This window comes from Ambystoma mexicanum, chromosome 8 (genome assembly GCF_040938575.1).
Source record: "Ambystoma mexicanum isolate Mex_15411 chromosome 8, UKY_AmexF1_1, whole genome shotgun sequence".
NCBI lineage: Eukaryota > Metazoa > Chordata > Amphibia > Caudata > Ambystomatidae > Ambystoma > Ambystoma mexicanum.
This window is the reverse complement of record NC_090929.1, coordinates 1,244,468,370-1,244,494,659: the sequence shown is the minus strand read 5'-3', so window position 1 is coordinate 1,244,494,659 and position 26,290 is coordinate 1,244,468,370. Positions and strand designations below refer to the sequence as shown.

Below are 26,290 nucleotides of genomic sequence, written 5' to 3'. Positions count from 1 at the left end.
AGAGGCCTCAGATGTTTCGTTCTTCTCTCACGTCCACCGCTCCTCTTCGTGGATAGACATGATACTGGCCAGTTCCCCAACATCTCTCATTTACGGATGAGGTGGAAATGGGCACACGGGTCCTAACCGACCACGCTCAAATACGGCTGACAGCCCGGATCTTTGTCCCTGACCCCCCCGCTCGCCATGAGACCGCGCTGGGCTCTCTACAAAACAATGCTACACGACATGGCAGTTTGAGATGCCATAACCTAACCAAAGTAATTCACAACTACCTTAAAAAGAACCCCCTGCATCTCACCTCCACAGCGACTAGATGGGAGGCCATGAAATCGGTGATCAGAGGGGAACTCATCACCCAAGCAGAGGCATATAGGGGAAGATGTAGCAAGATGAAAGAGCAGCTGGAGGGGGAAGTTGAAGCAGCGGAGAAAAGAAGGGATGGCCACCAAAAGCCCCCAGGCTCCTGCGACTTGCCCGCTCCAAATTAGAGGCACACTACGCAGAAGACACAGCCCAGGTGCTGATTAGAACAAAGCATAATAATGCAAACAGCCCAGGTGCTGATTAGAACAAAGCATAATAATGCAAACAGCAATAACGCCAACATGTTTCTGGTCAGCAAACTGGCGAAAACACGATGGCGAAACATTATCACAGCCCTGAGGGACCCTGAGGGCACAACTTTATACAGGGAAGAGGCAAAACTGCAGCTAGCAACATCCCACCTCGCCAGCATGTTGATGGCCTCCCCTCGGTCGCAACAGGAGTAATTCATAACACAAGCCAAGCTTCCCCACATCTCGAAAAGCAGACGGATCCGCCTTGGAACACCAATCACAGCTGAAGAGGTCGAGGGAGTGATTAAAGCCTTGAGACTGAGGGCTCCTGACCCCCGACGGCTACCCACCAACATTTTTCAAACTCTTCCAACCTCTCCTACAGGGCCCGATGACAGAACTCTTCAATTCTTTGATACACAGGCACTATAACCCCTTCTATGCAAGAGTCCGCCACGATTATGTTCCTGAAACCCGGAAAGACGCAAAGGAATGTGCGTCATACAGGCCCATTTCCCATCTCAACATAGATGCAAACATTTACTCTAAAGTCCTGGCGAACAGATGGCATTGGTGCTGCCAGTCCTCATAGACCCAGACCAGATCGGCTTCATTAGAGGGAGACAACTCTGAACCTCATCAAAGTGGCCGCTCAAAATCAGCAGGAACTAGCAGTACTAACTTTGGACACCACAAAAGCCTTTGACAAGGTGGACTGGACCTTCATGCGACTCACCCTGGAAGCCTTCCAGTTTGGCCCTATGTTCCGCAATATGCTTTTGGCTAACTACCAAGCCCTGAAGACATCCCTTCAGGTGAACCAAAAGCTCTCGGCTCCAATCGCACTCATGCGGGACGAGACAGGGCTGCCCGCTCTCCCCATTGATCTTTGCCCTCATGATGTAACCATTCACACAGAGAATTCACTTGAACGATAATGTAACAGGGATGGACCTGAAAGGGGAGCAATTCAAGATATCACTATACGCAGACAACGTGATGCTCTCCCTCACCAATTGCCAAACCTCTCTCCCAGCGACCCTAGTCAAACTGGAAGCATTCAAACAGGTGGCAGGGTTTGCGGTTAACTATACCAAATCAGAGGTGCTAGGGGTGCACATGACCAAAGATCTCAAAGAACCTCCAAACATGCCTGCTGAAATGGAGCACCACATCCTCATCTTACCTAGGGATACACAATGTTGTGGACCCCAAATGACTATATGCAGCAAACTCGCCCACCCCCTTTTTCAAGGAACTGGAGGCTGACCTGCAGAGATGGGAGGGCCAGGAATTCTCCCTGTTGGGCAGAATCACTGCATGTAAGATTAACCTTTTGCTCAGATTCCTGTACTTCTGCTCGACCATACCCGCTCAGCTCAGCTATCACAATTCATCTGCAAAGGAGGTAGAGCCAGAAGCCAGCTGAAAGTAATGACTGGAGCGGTCAAATGGGGAGGTATGGGCATACCCAACCTTTCTAACTACTACATAGCGGCTAAAAAGCCGCCGCTGCCTGGGTCGATCATACAACCCCCAAATTGGACACAAAATGAACAAGCTCGAAACTCCCCCCCCCCCCCACTAAGCTCCCTGCTGCACATATCAGGCACGGCACACCGCCTATGACCGTCAACCTTATCTTCCACCAGATCCATTCTCAACACCTGGGGCTGGGCTCTATGAAAGAAGAAGCTCCCCAAAGGTTTGGGCCCTTTTTCCCTAATCCTCTGGAAACACAGACTTCTTCCCTGGCATGGACATAGCAAACTTTAGCAGATGGGCCCGGTGGGGAAGGGAGTGGGGGGGGGACTTAAAACTCTTTCACAACTGTTTGAAAATGGCTCCCTCACTCTCCTTCGACGAATGCAAGAGCCGCTTCCACCTAGCGGAAACAGAGGTTTACCTATGCCCAGATCAGGCACTGGATCTCGCAGTCAGCAGTTCGACAGGGGGCCACGCGAGATCTTCACTCCCTGGAACACACAATAAGAGGGGGGGGGTCCCCATCGGGGGCTGATCACCAAGCTCTACAAACTACTACAAGATGACATGCTAACAAACCAACCTACATGGCCAAATGGGAAGCAGATTTAGGGCACCCCATAGATGACCAAACATGAGTGGACATTTGGAATAGGATCAACTCCTCCTCTAGATGCATAACCAACAAGGAATGCGCACTAAAACTCCTTCACCGCTGGTACTACCCCCCGGAGTGTCTACATCACTTTCAGAAGTCCATAGACCCGAACTGTTGGAGGCAGCGTGGCGCCCGGGGAACCTTCCTCCACATGTCGTGAGAATGCCCGAAAGCGCAGGCTTTCTGGGAGGCAGTCATAGAAATCATTGAAGCTATAACCTGGCGCAAATTGCCCATGAACCCGGAGGTCATTCTACTGGGAGTGTCATGGCCGGAGCGTTACCCGAAAGGGGGCTGCACTGCCAAACTACTCACGCAGCTGTTTCTGGCGGCCAAAATAACCCTAGCCAGTAAATGGAAAACAAAGGAGGGCCCCCTAATACCCTTATGGTGGATAAAGGTTTGGGAGATCCTGGTGGCTGAATAAGTCACGGCGGCAAAGGAAGGAACATTACACTGCTTCACGGACAGTTGGGCTCCGGTCCTGGACTACAATAGCCAATTTCCGGCACTAACCTTCCAGCCGCAACTGGCAAATCACTTTTTGAGAACACAAATCCCCCCCCCCCCAATCCCTATCCTAGAGCTGGAGGGGCCAGGAGGTCAAGTGAATGCCAAAAGAACAGACAATATGGGAACATGTGGGGAGTGGGGCCAACTTGAGCTACCTAATGTATCATAACTGTCTGCCTAGATGTCTATTTTGAAACTTGCTGTAACCGGATATAAATAAAACTAAATAAAGTTGTTAAAAAAGAAAGTCCTAAAGTCCAGCAAAAGAGCTGGGGGTCTCCAAGGTAGAAGGGAATTAGCACATTTCTGAGAATTCTCCTAAAAAATACTTAGTACATAGAACCAAAACACTTATGAATACGATACTTTTCAAAGATCACCACTTGGTTTGTAAATGCTTGCAGTTACATATGTATCAGCTTTTGACAGTAAAGATAGTTTTTAATGTATTATCAGTATTAACACGCACTTGTGAAGTTTAACACAGATATGGTAAAGACATTTACTCTGCATACACAGAGTGATTTTTAGGAAGGAAAATAGTTGGTTAGTGTTATAATAGCATAGGCTAAAGGGTCTAAAGAGGATTTCTTCGCACAGCAAGTCTTAAGTCCAGAAGCGCTACCGTAGCTTAAGGCAGTTCAAAGCGGGCTCAAAGTCTTGTCAAGCAGCAGAATACGAAACGTTTCTGTGGATACTTTCAAGTCTCTAGTTTTAATGATTTAGCAAGATTCAACCAACGTTGCAGATCCTGTTAAGGACGCTCTGGAGTGACTTCACAAACCAAGGTAAGCAATACCTTTTTCCCCACAGTACCTTAGATTTAAAGAAGGCGTTGTGGCTGGATTCTCCTCGATGTGGCAGCGCTGGACCCGACCTCCGGATTCCTTGGTGTGATGATGAAAGGCAGGACAATGGACAGGATCCCTCAGCAGCAGTCTCGAGGAAGGGCCTCTGGCACGGCTTTCATCAACTACTTTGGTCACTATGTGGATTTAGTGCCTTTTCTGCAGCACCAACAATGGTCACGATTCGCCCATTCTATATAGTTGCACACTCTTCTGAAAGGATCTGCGCGAGTCTGATCAGATCTCTGGAGTGTCCTGGAGGGCTCAGCAAAGTTTTTGAACAGATTCAGCCTTTCCACGACATTGCACTCGAAATGGGCAGCAGGTCTCCTGGTATTGGAGTTTCGCAGCTCTAGAAAAACTCCCAGGACATCGGGAGATGGCTCAAATAAAAGTTTGTTTTAGGAGTTGAGTCGCACCAGCCAAAAGGGAAGGAGTCGTCCTCTTCGGAGTAGTTCTGTTGCACAGAAAACGGTCAGGACAGCAGTGGTTGCTTCACAGTTTTGCAAAGGCTCTGCAGACATCGCTGGTCATCATCTTCTGCGGTTACTTCAGCTTCCAGTGGTCGACTTGCTTTATACTACAGAAGCCTCAACTTTATACAGTTGCAGCACTCACTCCTCTGCAATCTTCCTCAGCAGTTTACAGAAAGAGGCGGGTGGTTGTGCAATCACCCCAGTGGGAACTGGTTCCATTCAGGCACTCTGGCAGACAAAGGGCAGGTGGGTGGAAGAGTCCTGCCCCACTTCTTGTCTGCCCAGACACACTAGAGCCTAGGCGGGGAGACCCAAGGGTTACTGTAAAAGGCAAAACACACACACACACGGGCACACAGACCTCCCCTTCCCAGAATGGTGGACGAAGGGCTAACAAAGGACAACCACTATAGAAATGGCGAAAAAAAAGAAAGGAGCCACCATGTTAGAACATAGGTGACCCTATTGGGCACAACCGGGACTGAATACAGTCTTAAGTAAAAAATAGCACAATGGGTGGTAGAACACGTCCACTGCCAGCAGCCATAACTATAGGGTTGTCTGGGTTATGTTAGTAGGCATTTGTATAGCACCTTGTTTACCATTGGTATGAATTCCAAGCACTATGGGTTAAAAGCCCTCAGGCCATCATCCAGGTCAGTGGAGAAAGTTTGGTAGTAAGAAGTGCATGGGTGCACTCTGTATGTGTGCAGCCCTGCTGAATTTGGCAGGTAGCTGCATTTTAATGCTACAACTAGTGTTAATGTTGTGTGGGATCAGCAGTATGTGAGCAAGGCCAATTGACATCGGGGTAGTTGCATTCTAAAGATTGTTAAGGTGTTCATGGTGGTGTGTAATTGTGTGCAGCTAGGCCGAATTAATTGAGGGGTATAGCTGCATTCTATTGTCTGTTGGTGCAGAGGAGAGAGTCAGCATATTGGTATGAGTGAGTAACTGCATTAATGGAGGATGCACCCGGTCCCCGATTACCTACCAGTGCCTGCAGAGGTAATTATTGCTCTCTATTTTGGAAGTTTGGCACTTTAGTACTCCCTGAAACCTCCTTGGTCTGGTGTGGGGTTAGTTCTGTTTCAGTGGATGGAGGGCAGGCACCACTGTACTACGTCTAGCTTTTTATACAACACATCCATGTACTCAATTGGGTAATCAATCTCAATTTAAGGAGCAAAAATGGCTAAAAAAATCCCTTGGCACAAGGGTAAATCATGCAGAAAGAAGGGTTTGTGGTTACCCCAGGACCAACTTTATGCTCTCAATCTTCACTTGTACAATTTCTGAATTCAAATTAATATACTTTTGAAGATAATACAAGTCTTAATGCCTTTCTTCAAACATATCAGTCGGAAGTAGCATAGTAACTCAGGTAATTAATTCCATCATAGAAAGCAGTAAGCTTTCCTAGGTGTTATATAGCCAATGCATTTCGGAGCGTGGTCAGTCTTCAGGGCTAAAACACTGCTATTATGTGGATGGTGTATAACTGAGTTGAAACCTACTATCTCAGTTGTATGAAAATCATGCACCAGATTAGCCTAACAGAAGTTGTGAAGGTTCCAACAAGTAAAAACTCGGAGATCTGTGGCTGGTTAGTTCTGTTTACCAAGCTTGGCCGTATCTTTCCTGGCTTAACAGCATCATCGGTGTAGAGTTGGCCAATCCCAAACCTTTTCCGGGCCAAGGGTTTGCAGGTCGGTGGTTACACCTGTGTCCAATTGAGTCTCCAGTGGATCATCAGTTAATGCTTTCTCGATGTGCATTTATACCCAGTTTTGTTCTATGAGAGCCACTAGTACAACAGATATGAGGACTGATATTCAGTGAACCTGAAGGTCCAGCATCAAACCAGGCCATGTTGGTGCTGTGTCTGTCACCTTGCTACGTGCACCGGACGTTTGAGTGTTTTAGGTGTAGTGTACGGTTTGACAGCACATCATTGTCATTTGCGGGTGGCTTGTCTTGTGGTTTTCCTCACCCGATTTAAGAGCATAGTATCGTGACGGAGCAACAAAGTCAGTCCATTTCTAATGCTAGAGCATAAGTGCAAAGGGCCCATTTTCCGAGTCTCTGGTATTAGTTAACAGCGAGTGGTAGGGTATTCCCGTACTAGTTTATGGTTTGGGTTGTGCATTTGTTCCCAGACCAATAAATGTAAGCATCACGTGATGCAAGAGCACAGACCATACCTGCTGGGAGACCAGATCAAGCCCAATCATAGCGTTAGAACATAAGGGCTACCAGACCACAGCTTTAGAGTTCCGCAAATCAGTTCAAGACATGTGTAAATAGTCCGCGAACGTAGTGCATACCTGGTGAAAGGACAATGATCACGCTGAGTCATAGCTTAAGAAAATAAGTACTGCTAGGCCCTGTGTTGATGTTCTGACCATGAATTTCCAGGCAAGTTTAGGGTAGACACAGTCCACGCATTGGTGCATGAGTGCAATTTGGCGTTCATTGCAGGGCTTGCTAGGGGCCAGCAGGGTTATAGCGTTGAACCTATTTGTCATTGGCAACCAGGCTGTCTCTCTCGGTCATGCTCACCTAGTCTTAATGATAGATTCCAAGCAATTTCTTGGACGTGGGGGTTGGTCAAGAGGGCTGATTTTGTGTGGGAAACGAAGGCCAGAACGGTCCATTGCACCATGTGACTAAAGTCACAGGAGCAGAGAGAAGGGGGATATTAGGCATCCCCGTAGCACTCCACATACGTTGGTGTGTGCTAATCTCTCAGAGTATAACGTTTTAGGAAGGATACAAAGTATCCCTCTATTCTTAAGAACTGCTCTCCCAGTTTCCTACTTGGTGTTGGGGCTGTGTCACCAGATTAGCAGCTCGACTTTTGGGTTCTTCTCCGTGGGGCAGGACGACAGCCTCCTTTTCCACTTCTTCACTCCGGGACACCCTTCGATGTGCCAGTCGGCTCGTGGCTTCAGTGGTTGGGATTCATTTCCCAATATTCGCTTCTCATTCAACAGGTCTGGATGTCTCCCTCAAAATATCTGCAACTACTCCTTCAGCTTTCCAGAGCTCTGCATCTTCCTGCAGCAACTTGGGCAAACTTTGTCATTAAGATTCCTCCCAGTGTAGGAAGTTTTGCCTCCTCCTCTCACTTCACTGCAGTAGCAGATTTGAACTTATCAGGTTTCTCTCTCAATGGAGTATCCTCCTCCAGTCCTTATGACGTTGTGTTGGGGCTTCCCCTGTGTAACGTTACAGTCAATTTTTTGTGTCAGAATAATGCTCGTTTTTGTTACGTTGTTTTTTCATCAAAGTAGCAGGCAGATATTTTCTCATAGGTTGGATATTACAGCAACAAATGTATAGTGATTCGCCCAGCTCTTTTTTTTTCACCAACTTGTTAAATGAATTGGGCAGGGATATCTGCATCGGAACGAGAGTTCATGTCACTAGTGGGGGTTGTGGGTTTCTCTAAGGGTGAGGTCCCACATGCCTCTACCCCTAGGGAGGGTATCGTGTAGCGGGCTCACCGCCCTAGCCTCACACAGAAAGAGTCCCACACTGGGGAGAAGTGACATAATCTCATGATTCGTCACAACATCTTTAAACTTGACTCGGTGTACTGGTGGTAAACTGTCACCTTTTGAATGTTTTCCATGTGCTACCCTAAAAACCCAAGTGTAAATTGTCTGGATCTTTAATTTTTTTCATAGAATGTGTACTGCAAAATGCACAATTTTAACCCATTATTTAAATGTAAAAAAAATAGTGTTGGGAGCAACTCCCCCGGCCACCCCCACCACCACATTACTGGGGAATGTTTACAATCCACCAATAATTATTATTATTATTTTTGTTACATAATCACTAGCCAACAGCGTTTCAAAGGACAGAGGAAAGAAATAAGGGGCAGACACAAAAAGGATGCACTGAGAGCACCGTTTCTGCCACCTGGTGCGTCACACCCCATCTTGGGGAAACCAGCGAAACGGAAGTGAAATGTGCAATCAGTCGCCCTTTTCTTCGCGCACTTATGTATACCTTTAATTATACTTGCACGGACTAGCGGCATTCAACAAAACAGTTTCATGCACTGAACCGGATATATTGATTGCCAAATAAGACCCCGCAGGCTTGGGCTTTCTTTATTTTAAATCAAAGTATAAAAGCAAAAAAAAACCATTGGCATTAGTTACCTTTTTCATCTACAGCTCGATTTATATCATAAATCCAGGCATCGTCCTCCCAGGCCCAGCCGAAGGGGCACTCTATCTCATTTGGTGGAGCTGCCTTTTCACCATTCTATTAACAGAAAAAGACAAATGATCATGTAGCATTGACATACATTTTACATACTTTCACAATGTTTGCTTATAATTTGCAAAAGGAAAAATTATACAAAAATGAAAGTGTGCCTGGTGAAAAGAGTTATCTATGTATATACACACACAAAACTAAAGCGGTTTTCTCACCAATTTGTCTTAGTCCCATCAATGCCCGTTTGTCCATCTCATCTTTCTCAGAGTTTACCAGCCTCCCTTCAGATCTCACCAACTTTACTCTGAGCAGTGGCTTTACTTTCAATCAAGGCAGGGAACAGTTTAGAGTAGAGCAGCTGGCCAACGCACATCTGCCTGCAATTCTGCTGCATGCCATATAACCAGGCTGAGTCCATTATGTCTGGGCATTGAGCGTGAATGATGGACATGCACATGTAGATTCAACCGGAAGGATGACAGGGGATGGGAACCTGTTATTTGTGGGTTTAGCCCCCACAAATAATAGCTCCTTAAAGTATGAAAAAGCAGGAGGTATTTATAACCAACAATTCCTTTTGTTAGATCTGGAGAGGCTATTTCTGATGGAGACTGTCTTCCTTCCACATGTTTCTCATCTTCTGAAATAGCTACAGGTGCCAACTGGGTTCAGAACTCGTTATTTATCGAAGAGGTGATGGGGCAACTCCAGCCAGACTCTGCTGGTGACCATGGCATCACCCCCCCTTGACCCAAGAGACTACATTTTCTGTAACTACCATGGCCAACCGCCACGAATGGGAGATGCAATGAAGGCCACCGATATGCAAGCGCTCAGCAAGCCTGCTCATGAGCATGTCAACGAACAATTTGTGGGGAAAGAAAGTATTCACCAGAATTTACATTACGAAACATACATAATTTGTCAAATCGATATCTTTCTCCCACGGACTGATCCTCTCCTGAAAAACTCCCAAAACGGCAACCTCTGCATGAAGCCGTTAGGGATTAGGAAATAACCCCATGTCACGAACAAGCTGATGGGCTGGCGAAATCAAGAGTCCTTAACGATCACACTCCAAACAGCAAGGTTGCAAAATCCTGCAGAGGCACCCAGGTGGCAGGCTGATAGAAACCCCTCTCTGAATTCAGAAGTAGCCCATTCATCTCTTCTGCTGTAATCAATCATGTACTCATCTCAGGAGAAGCAGAGGCCAGGTTTGGGCTGAGGCCAGAAACCTGAACTGGCGCAAATCCCTTTTAACAAATCTTGTGCAATCAATTTAAATTAAATAATTTTAACTTCATGCAAAGAAAATATCGGTGCTATATTAGTCCATTTTTATAATCAGACAAGACGAAGATTTGATTCCTTTCATAGGACTAAAGGAAAATACTATGTATAGATGGAACACTGCATTAGCTTTCAAAATCTCACAAACTACATCATATACTCAGAGTGAAATGATTGGCAAAGAAACACCAAGAGGACAGTCAATTTTCAAAGCGATAGAAAAAAAGCATTTTAATTTGTTGCATTAAAAGTATGCATAGAATGCACGTCTGAGACCATAGAAATTCTTGAAAGCTGTGAGTGGCAGAGTAGCAGTTTTAGCAGCTACTCTCTACATGAAATCTGTTACCAGTCTGTTTCCTGTGTCTACCACTGCTGGGGGAGGAGCATTGACAAAAAACCCTTGCACAAGCGGAGTAGCAGCAAAGTAGCAGTCTTGGCAGTCTATGGCCGCCATGGACTCTGCTGCTCTCTGCCCAGTCATGGAAGAGGAAGGCCGTCGCCTTCGGAGCTCACGTACTCCCTGCGATGAGAAAATTGAGAAAACTTAGTCGGGAAATGCAAACAAGCTACTTTCACTAACAAACGTGTTGGGGGCCTCCATCCTGTGTACATCACCCTCCGTCACTTATCCGGACAAAACCGAAGCAAGAGCTCTGCTTGGCAAAGTTCCATCGCAGCCCCCATCTCAAAACCCCTCCGAAAATCTGCTGCCTTCACCAGGCTGAGAGCTGCGAGACTCCTGCACGTTGAAAACGCCATGCATCCTGCACATACATCTCGCCGAGTAAAAACGGTAGCAACTTTAACCTTCCGGCAGAAACTGCTCTACTTATTAAACATTGTAAAGCAATCATTGTGAACATCTTTCCTGCCACCCGCCCCCTGGTTTCCCCACCCCAAGTCCTTTCCTGGAAGCGGCGTGCCCGACCCACCTGTCAGAGATGGGGCGGTGTCGGACGCGGCCAATGAGGCGGGGGCGAGGCTCGATCTGGGGGGGTTCCTTGGAGTGGTGATGCCGGTGAGCGGCTGGTCGGGCGCTTCAGTGGGGCATGAGGAGCTTTGTTCGAGTGATGCCAGCAACCCTGGCAAGCCCTAAAATCGGCTGCACTCGATGCAACCCCTGCCCCACTCTCCAGTAGATGCTACATTGGAGGCAATGACGGGGCGGGAGGCCGGTCCATCAGCTGCTCTGGAAAAGGGGCTGCTTTTGGAGAGGACACAACCAGACAAGGTTTTCTTTTTTGACGTAGCAATTCAAGTTCACACAAGGACAAATGAAAGAACTGCAAAGCATTTCAAGCTGTGACGAGTCCAGTCTGCTACAAAGTAGCCCCAAAAATGACGCTCAAGCTGACTCAGCAGCGTTTAGCAGCTATTCAGACAGCGCTTCTCCTAAAGACAGCACAGAGAAAGAAAAAGGGCCACTGGTTTCCGCCGAGAGTATCTCAGAAAAAACGACCTTAGAAGCAAACTGAAACTTCTTCTTTGCAAAGGAAAAGGATGCCTAAGAAAAAAGCTTGAAACAACCCAGCCAAACCACCAAACGGAAAAAAAAATTGAAAACCTGAAGAAAAAAGGCTCCTGCAAACCACTGTGTGCAAATGTCTTCAATTACTTCTTTAACAGTCCAAAAGAAAATTTGACAAAATAGCTGAACTTTCAGATGCTGAAATGTTGGAACCAGTTCAGGAGCCCCAGACCTTCACAAAGCACTGGAAGATCGATGACAAATTAACCTCTAAAGAACCAAGTCCACAAAGATCTATACTATCCCCGTTTTCAACCGAAACAAGATGGCACTTAGGAAAGTGTGCGGAGACTCCTAGCGTACCATCTAAGCCACTTTCGCAGGAGCTCCAGCCTACTGCAAAAGACGACGTACACAATGGCAGGGTGGCGATTCCCTCGACAAGCAATTTTCTCCTCAAAACTTGGGGCGATTACAGGAACCAAATAAAAAGGCTTTTCCTTGCGAAGGCGTGCCAACGCCGGAAAAAATCAAAAGTCCTCTCTTCATGGAAAAACAGTCTATTGAAAAAATGAATTGGCCTTCTGAAGACAAAAACATAAAAAAAACAACTCACCACTCCATATTGGTGAATCGGCCTCTGGTAATGCAAGCAGACCCACTAAAGAGGGACAAAGAGACCCAAACTCAAATCCCAGATTCAAAGCCAAAAAAAAAAAAGAGATCACTGACATGTTCAACTTCACGGAGGGATTGGTTACCATTGTTGCCATCTTCTCCTCCCAGAAACAGAAGACTAAGTGAAATACCACAAATTCCAAGACACCTCGTAAAAAAAAAAAGAAACTATCTGTTCCCCGTTATGTCAGTGGTAACGATAGCTTTAGCCCCGTTCAGCAAACTTTATGAGTCGCTTAATGACACATTAAAAGTTCACACCACGATCTCGGCGATGATGCATACAAAATTAATATACCTTGAAGGGTATATAACCGCTATGGAACAAAGATTTAAAGACAAAGTATGCTCTGATCCTACCCACACCATCACTATTGACCTACAGGAACACCACCAAAAGGAAAACTCAAACTACCAAGACAGCAAAGTAAGATCAGTTTAAGCAGCCATGCATTGAAGGCCCCTTTGTCTGCGCAAAGCAAAGAAGGTAAATTGCAAGAAGACTCACTACAGCAAAGCCAAAAGGCAACGGACCTCAAACAGAAAATAAAGAACAAATCGTACCGAACAACTGCGTAATTGAGGAAGACGTGATCTTACTCTCTGTGGAGCCCATGAGTAACCCCACTGCTGTAAATTCTCCTAAGGGAAACCTCAACAGAGACTTTGCATTTTCAAACCTCTTAAACCCAAACCAAAAGAAAACTATACAAACAGACAGGCCACGCTTCGCTTACACTCGTCAGAGGCGATATGCCCGAAGTTGACAGAGGAGCAAAAACCTGGGAACCAACACCTGCTACGAGAAACACTCAACGAAAATACGTAAATAACGAAAAAGATTTGACAACATACAGTCTGTGGAAATCCACTACTCCAACAGAGCAGATCCATATCTCTCCAAAAACAGTGGAAGACTTTATTGCCGATGAGGATCTGATGAACATAACTCAGCATCTATTCGATGAGAAGGAAGCCTTACCCTCTGACACTACGGCTGAAAAATCGAGCGACCGGTCACCGACCAACTTCCCCAAGGAAGGGGAATACCATCAACGCACGCACCTCGGAAACAGAAGACTTCGCTAACTTCCACACTTTGGAGGATCGCTGCAAAAAATTTGTCACAAAAACAAAATGGGGATCGCAAAGAGAAACCCTATTCCAGCCTAGAAAGGATAAGCTAGTTAACCCGAGGAACTACTGTACTAGTGCGAGAGACTCGCCGAAACGGAGAACCTTGTTAAAAGGAGCAAGCAAGAGTGAAAACAACTCAGAGCCCTGACTTCAGGAAATCAACTGACCACTCAAACTCAAGGTCCCCAAAAATCCCAAACACCTGAAGTGGAGCCAAGAAAGGGAAATGGAAAATCAAAGATCGGCCTTGAAAAAAAGAGAGAAAAGCATGCAGACGTTCAAACTGGAGCAACTGCTGGACAACAGAGAATACATTGTCCTAAATAGAATAGCGCTAAATCTACTCCATAATGAGAGGGGGATTGCGGAGGATACCCCGCAGCCCCTGTTTTTTGTTTTTTCTGCATTTGGCTGGGGACTGTAGTGAGCGGGTAGTTGCGGGGGACAACACCCCCAGCCCTAAATCCGACCCCACGAAAAGACCTAAAACAAACCACGAAAAGTTCAGACTTTTGGTAGTCCGAAACTTTTCGTTGTGTTTGTTTTAGGTCTTTCGGTGGGGTCGGACTTTTATATTCAGACAAAACGTACAATACCTTAGAACTCAGTCTTTTACATTAAACAGCTACAGATACCTGAGCTCCCATGTTATTCTCGGTTTGGTATTTGAGAGGTCACCTTTTAAAACCATCACTGATCGACCGAGCAATGTGTTCCCATCCTGTGTGAAGTGTCAGCCCACTGGTGTAAACATGTGGTTCTAGATGGTGTACCTTTGTATGTTGATCCCTTCAGGCAGCTCCTTGGAGGTCTCAGCTACATACTTCCCTTGCAGACCTTTCTTAATTTTGTTGACGTATACAGCAGTCGATGACCTGTAGCTTTACATCTCTTGTATCAGTTTTGTTTGGTTCTGTGGGGTTTGAGCAGATCCACTGCAGATATGTTGGCATATTTAGCATCTCCGGATATTACATTTGAGAAACCAAAGGGTGTCTCCGTTAGGTATGAACTTGTGCAGTCCAACTGGTGTGGGACTACAAGACTCATCTCCTTGGTATTAGACACCACCTCCTCTGGATGCCTACAAAAATCGGGGCTGATACGGACTACGGAAGACAAAGCACTCACAAGTGGTCGAGGTACCCTGGGTATTGGGCTTTGGTAGCCTAGGAAACTTGCAGAAAGTTGGGGGTTGCGCCAAAATAGAGGTTGTCTCGAGGCTAGTTGGTCTCACCAGCCTAAGGCAGGAAGTCATCCTTTACGGGTCTTCCCTGTCGATTCGGAGGGTGTTACGCTCACCTGGTCTCTGCTGAGGCGTTGGGGCACAGTTGTAGCCCTCCTGGGGGTGAGATCGCTCGGGTCCGACTTCGCCCTCTACGCTTATGTGGTGACTGGTGGCAATAGTTGATCCCCCTTCCAGACCCCTTCTCCCAAACCGTGGTACCCGTGGGATGCGCTGTACCTGGAAAGCTCACCTGTTTATTAGTTTTGGCGAGCACTCCATCCTGCTGCTTCTGGCAGGGGCACTTGTATGATCTGAACAGAGTTCCTTCACTGGTCCCTTGCACGTGGTAGTCCAGTCCTGCTGCGACGAAGCCACTATACTTCAGGTTAGTGTTCCTGTTTGCCTTTGTCTATCCTCATCTGTTTTTGTTGTATTGTAAAGTTTGTTGTCTTGAATTGCTGTCCGTTCCACTTTTGATGTTTGCTCTTTTGCTTTCTTCCCTTGCAGGTGATGTTGCCGGGCCCGGCAGAAGCTGGGGAGCTCAAGGCAACAGCCGGAGGGAATGAGGAACAAAGCTGTAGTGGTACAGTAGCTGGTAAGTTGTTAATTAGGGGGCGCACGGGGTTCAAATGCGGCGCGGCCCTAGGACAGATGTTCTAACCTTGTCTTTCTTCTTCACAGGTTCCAAGTTCGTGGATGCGGAGTGTGGTGCTGTGGCGTCCGGATCAAGATCACTGGATGTCAGGAGATGAGTCTGCAGATGAAGCGATGAAGCGCCGGTTTCCTGGAGGTGAGTATGCAGGAGAACGCCTAGTTTCAAAGGTAAGTAAACTGGTCCAAGCGGCGGCGAGCGCCACGTTGCACGCGAGTGCACAGCAAAGCGAAGCACCGGCCTTAAGGATGAGCAGCTTATATAGTTGAGCTTCTGAAGCCACGCCCACCAGGTTCAGCCTGCCTGCCACACCGAATGAGGCGGCACATGAGGATGTTCTCTGGAATAAAGGCTTTCAGCTCCTTGAAAGTTCTTGTAAAATAAAAACACTCCTGCACTGAAAAAAAGTGTTCCAGCTCACATTTCTATATGAGCCTGGCGCCAAAGACGCCAGGCCAGAGTCCAGCCGGGGCCCCTGTGTTTATAGGTCCCAAAGGGACATAAGTGACTCAAGTGACCCATTGCCCCATCACTGAATGGTGTGGTTGTGGTGTTCTGGGGCCTGTGGCCATGACACGGCTTCACCAGGCACTTTGCGGTCCAGGCAGGTGCTGGCGTCTTCTCTCTTCTTCTGCTTCGGATTCTGTTCTCCAGTGGTCGACTATGTTTCTAGTCCCAAAAACCTCGCTTTTTATGAAAGTTCCCATTCATTCACAGCCTTAGGCTGTCAAGCCCACAGCAGGGTGGCTGTCTCCAGGACAGCCAGCCGGCCAATGGGAACTGGTTTCTCTCCAGCACACCTAAAGATTCGGCTCCCTACCTCACTTCCTGCCTTTGCAGACACACTGGAGGCTGGGCGGGCTTCAGGGCTGTAGCCTGCCAAAGACAAACTACACAAAGGACTCAAACCTGAGGCAAACAACAGAGTAAAAGCCTGGAAGAAACTAAGTAACAAGAAATTGTGAAAAAGGAAGACAGGGGCCATTTTGGGAAAACGGTCACCCTAGTGTGCAACACTGCAGCTGAGGTATCAGCCTGCAGATACATGTCACTAAGTAGTAAAAAAAAAAAGAAACCACTGCCACCAGCCATTCAAGTGAGTTAGTGTAACAAAACGTTACATGAGGAATGGGTTAAAGGAATTACTAGGTAATCCCCCAGCACTCCACATAGGGTGGGATGTGCTGGACCCATAAAATAAAAGTAAGACAGGGGTCCTCTTACTATTTTTGGGAACAGTTGTTCTCCCAAAAAAATGTAGTTAAATATTAAGAGAAGTCCAAGACTCCATAAAAGTCCCAGACTCCCAAAAACAGTAAGGAACATGACATGGAAAATCATAGTCGGAGAGCTGGGGGTTTCCAAGGTTAAAGGTTTAGAAATAAATCACTCAAAACCTGGCTAGTAAGGACATAGGTTTTGACCGGACTCAAACATGCGGCATGCAACCTGTTTCGTCCACTTGTGTGTAACTAAATGTAATCATGACTGAATAACCGGATTGTACAATATGTGAATTATTGTGTGTAACACGCTAACTTTGCACTGTAACCTTGCCGTGATACCTAAGGGTATAACAAAGGCGTGTAACAAATGTAATAAATAAAAAAGGGTATTGGCACAGAAATGAAAAGTCGCCTTAACAGTGTCTCACCTGCTAGTCCTCTGGGACTCGTCATCTAGGTGGCCAGGACACAACTATCACATTTGGATCCAATTCCTGGGGGTTAACCAGTGCGGGAGGATCACCAGGGTGAGGGGGTTTTCAGGGACTGGGGGTGACGCAGCCAATGGTGAGATGCAGTATTCCCCGCCCCTTTTTTGTTCACCTAACCCATCCTATTTTTTAAGGATTCTGAGGTCCCAACTCCCCTCCCCCTTTCTACACAAAACACTGTGCAGAGGAAGAGGGAGGAGTAACAAGACTAACTCTTATACATTGCACTTGATATGTCCCGTTAATCGGGTCTAGCAAAGTCAGGCACTTGACTCGAAGTGCATACATCCAATACCAATTAGCTCTCCTCACATGGATAAAAGGCTTAACAGATACACACTGAGCAAGGTGGAACACAAGTATGAGCAGAACATCCGGTGGCAAAGATGAACTTACTGGAGCAGAGCGACGGACCAAGGAACAAGAGCGGTGGTCGTAAAAAAAAAAAACAGAGTTCCCTACAGGATGTCGTTGCCTCCAAAAGGCTATGAAAGACCCGTGGAGAAGGCCAGGTCCCAATGCACAAGGCTTCATTGTGTTTCAAGGCTGCAAGCTACCTTCCCGGGTGAACGGCAGAGTTGCGGAGGCGAGGCCAAACCTGCGGTACTAACCTTGACTCGTGAATTGGAAACCGTAAAAATAAGAAAGAAACACACAGAGCCGTTGAGTTGGCAAGCGACCTGAGAGACCGGTGTGTGCCAACGAAAGATTGCAGTGGCAACATTATATTGCAAGTGAATGCTGCATGCGTGTGGATGAGACGCGAAGAAAGGCAGACCTGTGAATGAACTTTGAAGTAAGGACAGCTGTGAAATCAGCAATACTGAGTAACGGCGTGGTCCGGCGAAAGGAAGTAGCCCACACAAAAGTCTCTGTGAAAGACGCATTGTTCGTAGTCGAAGTGATCAAAATTAACACAGAGAGAAGGGGAGAGTAAAAGCTGAACATTGAACTTTAGGTCAAAATGGTCCTGCAGAGGTCTGTAAAGAAAGCCAAGCAAATTCAAAGTTCAACATCCGAAAAAATGGTCTGAGCCCGACTGAGGGAGACCAAGCTGAACCTTTCGAGGTCTGAGCCCAACAGAGGAGGACCGCCGTGAACATTTTGTTGAAACATTTTTTTTTTCGAAAGAGACCAACATTGAAGGCCAGGCAAGCTTCGATCCACATTTCAAACTGTTTTGTGTTAAAAACCCGAGCCAGAGTGTGTCATCCTGCCTAGGAGCACGGTCTTACTCCGTGCTTTCGGACGTGGGGAGGAGAGCCGATTCAGCCACATTTATTCTTTTGAACACCCGATTTTCCTTTACAGATATATATCTCCTTTATACACGTTTTGTACAAGAGATAGGGCAGGCATTAGGTTTTGTTAGCATAGGCCATTTTTGATTTGACGGACTCCACTTAGACTGTTTTGTTAATCGTTTGATGGTCGAGACTACTCCAATCTTATAGGGCAAAGTATGACTCTTTCTAAACCCAGAATCTTAAAGGTTTTACAAATTGTACAATTTGTGTCAGTGTCATACTTGTGATAGCATGCCTCCCCTACAGTTCCAGGTCTCCTTGATGTTTTGATCGGGTGAAAACATACTACTGTCAAGCACTGTGCTAGGTTTCTTGGTTACTTGTATGCAATTAGGGGAGCTTCTTTGAAAAGGCCTCTGCTCAGTATCCCTGCTAAATATTGCTTGTAGTTCAACACTCCTATTCAGTTGTGTTAGTGCGGAACGGCAGGTGGCAACCAAAAGGCATTCATTCTGTATCTCCGCTGTCTCTGTAATGTAGCAGGTTGTCCTTAGGTATTTTCAATGTTTAATCAAATTGCCCATCACTGTTTGGCCAAGTGACCTTTTTGCAAGAAAGATGTGCAGAGTGTGGAAAGTTGATTGTTGGAAAGAGTGTGAGTGTGAGTGTGAGTGTGAGTGTGAGTGTGAGTGTGAGTGTGTGTGTGTGTGTGTGTGTGTGTGTGTGTGTGTATCCAATTTGACTCAGAGCCATCTTTAAATATTGTGAGGTCAGTTGCTCAATCCGAGGGGACGCAAGGGCAGTGCCCACCTTACCATGTAATTGTTAGGACTCTGCAGGCCCCCTGAAGGTACCCAGATCAAAAAACATTTGCATTACGGAGCAAGTGATTTTAACTCACTCCACAATAATGCTAATATAGTATTTGCAAATAAATCAAAACATATAAATTCTTTGTTAAATGCAAACACTGATGCTGACCCATATACCTCAAACAGCACTTTACATGGGTGAAGGCCGGTGAATAAAATGCCCAATCCTTCAATTATGTACAGCTTTGTGAAAGGCATTAGCAAGATTACAGGTGACATCACGCCATTCCGGAGGCTTCAGGGGCTCTGGGAAATCCGGTGCATGAAGCATACTGAAAGAGTCTTCACCCCGCACCTGCCTGCGTCGCAAGCCAAGAGTGGCGCCAGAATGCTTGACCCTGCCCTCTGCCTTATACAAGAATGGTTAGGAAGAGCGGTGAAGGGTGCTTCCTGACACTCTTCCTCCAATGTGATGACATCTAGAAGAAGCGAAAGGAAGCCCAGACTGAAGAGACAAGATTACAGCTGCGGCCCACCAAGGCATGTTTATTAAATGAAAAGGGAATTTTGTATATATGCGTGTGTTCGCTTGAGAGATTTTTTTTATTTATTTTTAAAGTGTGCATGTGTGAGTGAGTGACAAGAGTATCTGTGTGAGTAAAATGTGTTGTTTGGTGCCGTGTGAATGATTGAGAAGCTGTATGGGTGCATGACTGCGCGTGTGTGGTGGGGCTGGAGCTTTGGTGAAGGGCAATACCAAGGAAAAGAATGCCATGCGATAGTAAGAATATATGCTCTTGCTTTCTGCATGGAGTGCACACATTCAGCAAGAACATATTTTCTTTCTATAGCATGGCATTTTGTTCCTGAACATCCATGATAAAGTAAGCTTGGTAAGCGCTATTATTGTGGCTAGATTTGCATATTTTTGGGGCAGCCATCCTGGCTATGATTTCTTACTGTGGCATGATATTTTCTATGGTGCATTAATGGTAAAGCAAGTATGGTAATTGGTAATATATGCATGGAAAAGTAGCAGCACAGCAAACGTGAAAATGTTTTTTATACTGGCATATATTGTGGGCAAAGGCATCATGAAAATGCATTGGGAAATGTTCTTGTGAACTGTTGGTGACTTGCATCTATTCGATCTTTCCAGGAGTTACCCTACAAAACTCATTGTAGTCTGCCTTTTTACCCAATTTTGCATGGCAAGTGTGATGTATAATACACCTGTTTCAACCAATAAAAACGTCTTCTAAAGGGATAGAACCCCACCGAAAATCTCTTGGTTGGTGTGGGCGCCCTTACTGATAAGGCTGCATGTTTTGTATTGGTAACAATGACAAATAATGAGACTCGTTGAACAAGGCTGACAAATAATATTGTATTTTGGACACAAATGACAGCAGAGCTTTGGAGAGAGTGTGACAGCAAGTCTCAGAGTTGCCATGCCCAGCTCTGAGGATTTTACAATAGTGCCAGCCTATATAAACAGATCAATAATATAATGTAGAATTAGCCCAAATCCAAGTGACGCTACCAGACAGTTTGCATAATGGTTTCATAGGAACATATGGCTTCTGAACAGCAGTTGGGCCTTGCGGTTGCTATCCTTTCATAACACGGATTCAGCTAGCATAACCTTTGCGGATAATATATGAAAAGCAGAACAGCTGCTGAATACCAAATTAGGCAAAAGTAGAAAACAGTGGGCTGTGACTCAAGGTTGCTAGTGCTGCGAGATCTGCTAGGCCTGGAGTGTGTGCCCTCTACAGTAATGGGCGACACTAAATGGGCCTTAGGGAAAGCATACAAGTATTCTGCCACCACACTATGCTCAGATGCTCTCGCAGATTTGTGGGAAATATTTATTCCCCTCCAATTAAAAAGAAATTCACCAGTCACCACTGGTCAATCCTGCCATTTTCAACTCAGACGATCAAAGAATCTCTGGACTTTCATCTCTCCAAACTGCAAAAATATAATTGTCAAACCACTTACTTCTTCTCACCTAGACAGAACAGTATACATCTAAGACTCTCAAAATGTAACCTCTCCAAATTAAAATATATACAGAATGCTGCTGGCAGACTACTGATGGGCCTTGAGCAATATGAACATGTCCGGCCTGCCTTGCATGCTTTGCACTGGTGGCCTTCAAAACAAAGGCTTACTGGTAATGGCTTGTGCCTCGTGCACCAAACAGATCATGGTCTTCATGTTAATCCATTATTGTTAATCTCAAATTGTCAGGATCTAGGCACAAAGATTCAGGCAGAACAGATTCTGATGCAGGATCCTGCCTTGTGCTTTTAACACCCATGTCCCACCTCATGGGGGTTAGGATATTTGTTCTCCTTCCTTTGATCAGGGCACGACGGAGACTAATCCACCAATAGGCAACAAGGTTTCCCTTAAGCTATCCCTGGCTTCCCTAATGGTAAAGATGCCCAGCAGTCACAAGCAACTCTTAGGAGAGCGTTAGGGAGATTATTGAACTTCATCCCCTCTCCTAGTGAGACCCCCAGCACATTTTGCTGGACTTCTGGACCTTTTTTCTTTTAATCCGGAATGAGTGGAGATTTTTTCCACTCATTCATTCTTATGGGCTCTGTCTTTTGGAACTCTATTCTTTGTAAATCTACCTGTACTATGTAGTCTGTCTCCTCCATAGCTCTTAAAGGCATTTGTGTTTTACTACTGCAGCACACCGCTCCCAATGGGCAGTGTTGGTGGGGACCTCCAGGGTCCTCCTTTAAGATTCTTTTTTAATATCCCCAAATAAATACAGCTCTCAGGGATAAAGAGATACTTAGCATCTCTCCCAAAGCTCTTTAGTCCGTGATTGGCACACACCACCTTCAGTGGAGTGCCAAAGGGATACCTAGTATCCCCCTTCTCTCTCTCCTTTGACATTTTAGTCACATAGAGAATCTCCTAGTTATGGCTGGTGGCAATGGACGTGTTCTACCAACTATTGTGTATTTTTTGGTAACGCAGGCTATGTCCTTGGTAGTGCACAATGGGGTAACCCAAGTACCAACTTTGGACCCTCCTTTTTTGCCATTACTAGCATGGTTGTTCTTTGTCAGCCCATCTACCATTCTGGGAGGGGGGGAGGCCTGTATATGTGTGTGTGTGTGTTTTGACCTTTGGCGGGAATCCTTGGGTGTCTCCGCCTAGGCTCCAGAGTGTCTGGGCAGGCAGGAAGGAGGGGAGGAGTTTTCAGAGTGCCTGAATAGGTCCAGATCCCACAGGGTCTGGCTGTCCTGATTCGACAGCCAATAGCCCCTTTCTGTAAATTGCTGAAAGAGATTGTAGAGGAGTGTGTGCTGGAACTGTATAAAAGGTGAGACTTCTGGAGTGAAAAGGCAGTCGACCACTGGAAGCTGAAGTAACCGAAGAAGACAACCAGAGATGCCTGCAGATGCATTGCAACACAGTAAGGTAACCACTTCTGTCCTGACCCCATTTTCTGTGTGACAAAGTAGTTCTGAAGAGGACTCCTTCCTTTTTGGCTTGTGGTCACAACCAGTCCCAAGAGGAACTTTGAAACAAGCCATCTCCCGAGGTCCTAGGAGTTTCCAGAGCTAGGAAACCCCAATACCAGGGGACCTCCTGCCCATTTTGAGTGCATTGTTGTGGAAAGGCCAAATCCATCCAAATCTTTGCTGATCCCGTAAGGACACTCCAGAGATCCAACCCAACTTGCCTAGACCCCCTCATCCGAGCGCGAGACTGCAGGAAGCAAAGAAGATCGACTGGTTGATCAGTGTCCTTTGTTGGTGCTGCAGAAAAGGCACCAAAACCACAGAGTAAACCAAGAATGTGCTGAAAGTCATGCTACTGGTCCTCCCTCGAGGCTGCTGCTAAGAGCCCATCCATTGTCCTGCCTTCAGTCATCATACCAAGGAATCCGGAGGTCGAGTCAAGACCAGAGCTGCAACATCGCAGAGCATCCAGCACGAAAAATTCCTTCTAACCTAAGGTACTGTGGGGAAAAAAAAGTATTGCTTACCTGATTCCAAGAAGTCGCTTCAGACCATTGGAGTGCACATAGAGGTGTCCAGGGCAACCCCCTCTTACCTCAGACCCATGAAGCTGCTTGTGTCCCTTCCTCAAGTCTGTTTTAAGGTCTCCCTTGTTAGTTGTTAATTTGCTACTTCAATAACACTAGAGACTGGAAGAAATCCACAGGAACTCTTCATAATTCACGGCTTGTCAAGACTTCAAGCCCTCTCAGAACTTCCTTTAGCTAGGCTTGCGTTTTGGGAGTTAAAAAGACTATGCAAATAAAACTTTTCTAGAACTTTGAACCAAGCTCATGTTACACTAACTAACCATTGTACTCCCTTTAAGTGACTGTGCTATATGTGTTTGCAGAATAAATGCATTACCATATAAACAGTTGAAAACAGCATGAGTGCACAATAACCGATAATACGAGAACCTTGTCTTTTTCCTTTCTAACGTTGCTACAAATGAACAAACACAAAAGTGAAAGTACCGTTTGAAGTGAAGTATCAAGTATTCCGGTATAAACATCTAATGTATTTAAAGTGATTCTGTTCTAAATATATACTTTTATTAAAAAACGAATAAGTGTAAAATAAGATAAGCCTGACTGCTGCCACTCTACCAAGGTCACGAGTTTGTAAAGACTGATAAGAGTTGGGGATATACAAACCACTGGGATAGTTTACCAAAAAAAGGACTTTAGGAAAACTCCCCTAACGCCACTTAATCACCTTGGTCATGCCGCAAAACATGCTGGCTGGCCAGTTTTGACTCTCTTCCCTTTCAGGACTACCACATCCAGAAATCATTGCATCAAAGAAAAGAATAGAATAGATAACCCACCACTGAAAGAGTGTTAGTAAACATGTTGCTTTTGGCACAACAGCAATAAGGAAGCTCATCTACCACGATACCCAAATTCCTAAACTAACTTTTGCTGTAGAGGGCAGCCATTGCAGAATGATGGGGGCCCCCACATATGAAAATGGGTGCGCATTAAGGGCACTATTGTTTCACATCTCTGTTAATGGGCGGCTGGGGGAAGCGCAAAGCAGAGTTTGGAAAGAGAACTACCTGTGCCCTAGAATGGAAAGGGGATGAAGAGGATAGAAAGACAGTAATAGTGGGCTAGTGAGGGTTGTTTGGGTGACGCTAAGGGAGAAGTCGGACCAAGGGACGAGGAAGAGGAAGGACAGTGGAGCAGAGCGTGGAAGAGAATTACAGAGCATGTGCAAGGTGTGGTATTGGTTTGTGAAAGTGGTACTAGGATGTAACAGTCACACTCACCTTTCTCACCATACATGCACTAAGTGTAAGTGAGGCTCAGTGAGAAAGAGAAGGGGGAGAGGAGAGTAGTGAGTTTGTGTGAGTGAAAAGTAATGGGAGTGGATTAACATTGAAAGGGCAGAAGAGTGAAAAAAAAATGATAGGGTGACAAGGGAGGAGAGTAGAAGGAAAGGAAAGAAAGGCAAACCGGGTGAACAGTGGAAGAGTGTGGAAGGAAAAAGGCTTAGTGAGATCCGGGCAGTTGGAAGGCACCCATTTCTGTGATCATTCTTCTTGTGGAACCCCAGGTTAGGGTCCACCTAAAAGGACCCAGATGGAGTGAGCAAGATATGCCAGTTGCCTTTAGGCCCTCACCACTAGCCAGCCAGATTCTAGTTAAGACCACCTTGGTGTTTAGACAAGTCTGGGCAAGGGTAGAGGAAGACCCAGGGAAGAGAGTGATGGCCCTTACTTGGACCATACCTAAACTCACCAGAAAAACCCTTGAACCATCTTTGCGAGTGGGTGAGTTCTTAAGGACATCGGCGATACAGCATACAAATCTTCTGACCAAATGATGAACTAACAGAAGTGTTTTTTTCTTTTAAATAAATAAATCAGTGTGTAGGGTCATGTACAGGTCAAAAGGAAAACTGCAAAGGAATGGGCAATTTGTTTATTCCATCAGGGCCTTTCAACATAGCATGTTTCATTGTCCACATTTTCATTAGAATAATGTTAATTATGATTAGCATGAAAGCCTCTCATTGGGTGTGAGTTTTACCCAAATTTCTCAGGAAAGAAAATCATGCCACAAAGGAGGATCCCCGCAATAACTCAGTCCACTGTTGATTTGCGACTAGGTACATTCCTGAACTATATCCCGGGCAATATTCTATAGAAAAGTCATACCCCTTTTGATTCACCTTTAATGTTCCATCATTTTGTCTGCATTTTTATTAACAGTTTGTATATACAAAATAGTTTCAAAGCCAGGTGTTCTTTTTGCAAGCCCTCAGACGTGTTTGATAGAAATGTGGCATCATGCTCCAACAAGCACACTTTTGTATTGGTGATTGTATGGCACGACTTGCGTGCAAGCTGCTTTATGATGCCGAAAGTGGGAGGATTACACTGCATCCAAAGGGGTGTGGCAGGACAAGGGAGGTCACAGGAGAAGGTGCATTATAAGAAACAAGGAATGGGGGCATACGAATTACCAATTCCATTCAGGAGATTACTTTAGAGGTTACTGAGATACTAGCAGAGAAGTGTCTCAAAGTGCAATATCTGAGATTACTCAGAAGAGGTACTCTGGGTGGATCTAGGTAGGTCACATAGGCTTGCGCGAACAGGTGGGATTTAGTGTTATGATGTGTCTACATTTGAACCCTAGACAATTAAGTGTTGCATGCAGAAATACAATTCAGATCCCTCCAACATCTTAAAAATGAGCAGATGCAAGCTGTTACCAAGTTGCGCTCGTCCATTAATTGAAAGGTTAGGAGAAAGATGTCCCAATATGCCAGCTTTCATCAGGGCTGACATTGGTTGGCCAAGAGTCTACGGGACAAATTGGTTTATAACCAGCTTTAACTATTTTCTATACAATATCCCTCTGCCAACATCAAAAGTCCTGGAGAAGTGTACAAAATACAGGCACAGGGTGTTCTCTTAGATCATGCCTAGGCTAGGGTTAATTCAATTAGGAATAGAAAAGGTACTCATTTTAAACAATACTGGTATAAAGCTCTCATGGATCCAAAGTCCTATTTACTCAACCATGGGTCATTGAGCTTCTCAAACATTATCTTGGCAAGCTAGCTGCTCAATGTCATGGATCTGTACAGAGTTTGAACACTTTGTAAACAATATTAAGAAAGTTTGTGTTTCACAGGGCATACATAATTTGTTAGCTGCTAAATGAACTGTAGGTTAAAAGCAGCAATGAGTCCACGATGCCCTGCAGTAGTGAACAATTCTGATGACATTT

The 26,290-nt window shown here is 45.7% G+C and overlaps 1 protein-coding gene across 1 annotated transcript in view; it reads right to left on the bottom strand.

The window, feature by feature from the left end:
• Positions 1–26,290, bottom strand: part of MYOF (myoferlin) — a 1,388,224-nt gene that overhangs the window by 626,506 nt on the left and 735,428 nt on the right. The window contains exon 27 of the mRNA XM_069611360.1: positions 8,716–8,821. Coding sequence (XP_069467461.1) covers positions 8,716–8,821 — 106 coding nt within the window. The remainder of the gene's footprint in view (positions 1–8,715; positions 8,822–26,290) is intronic.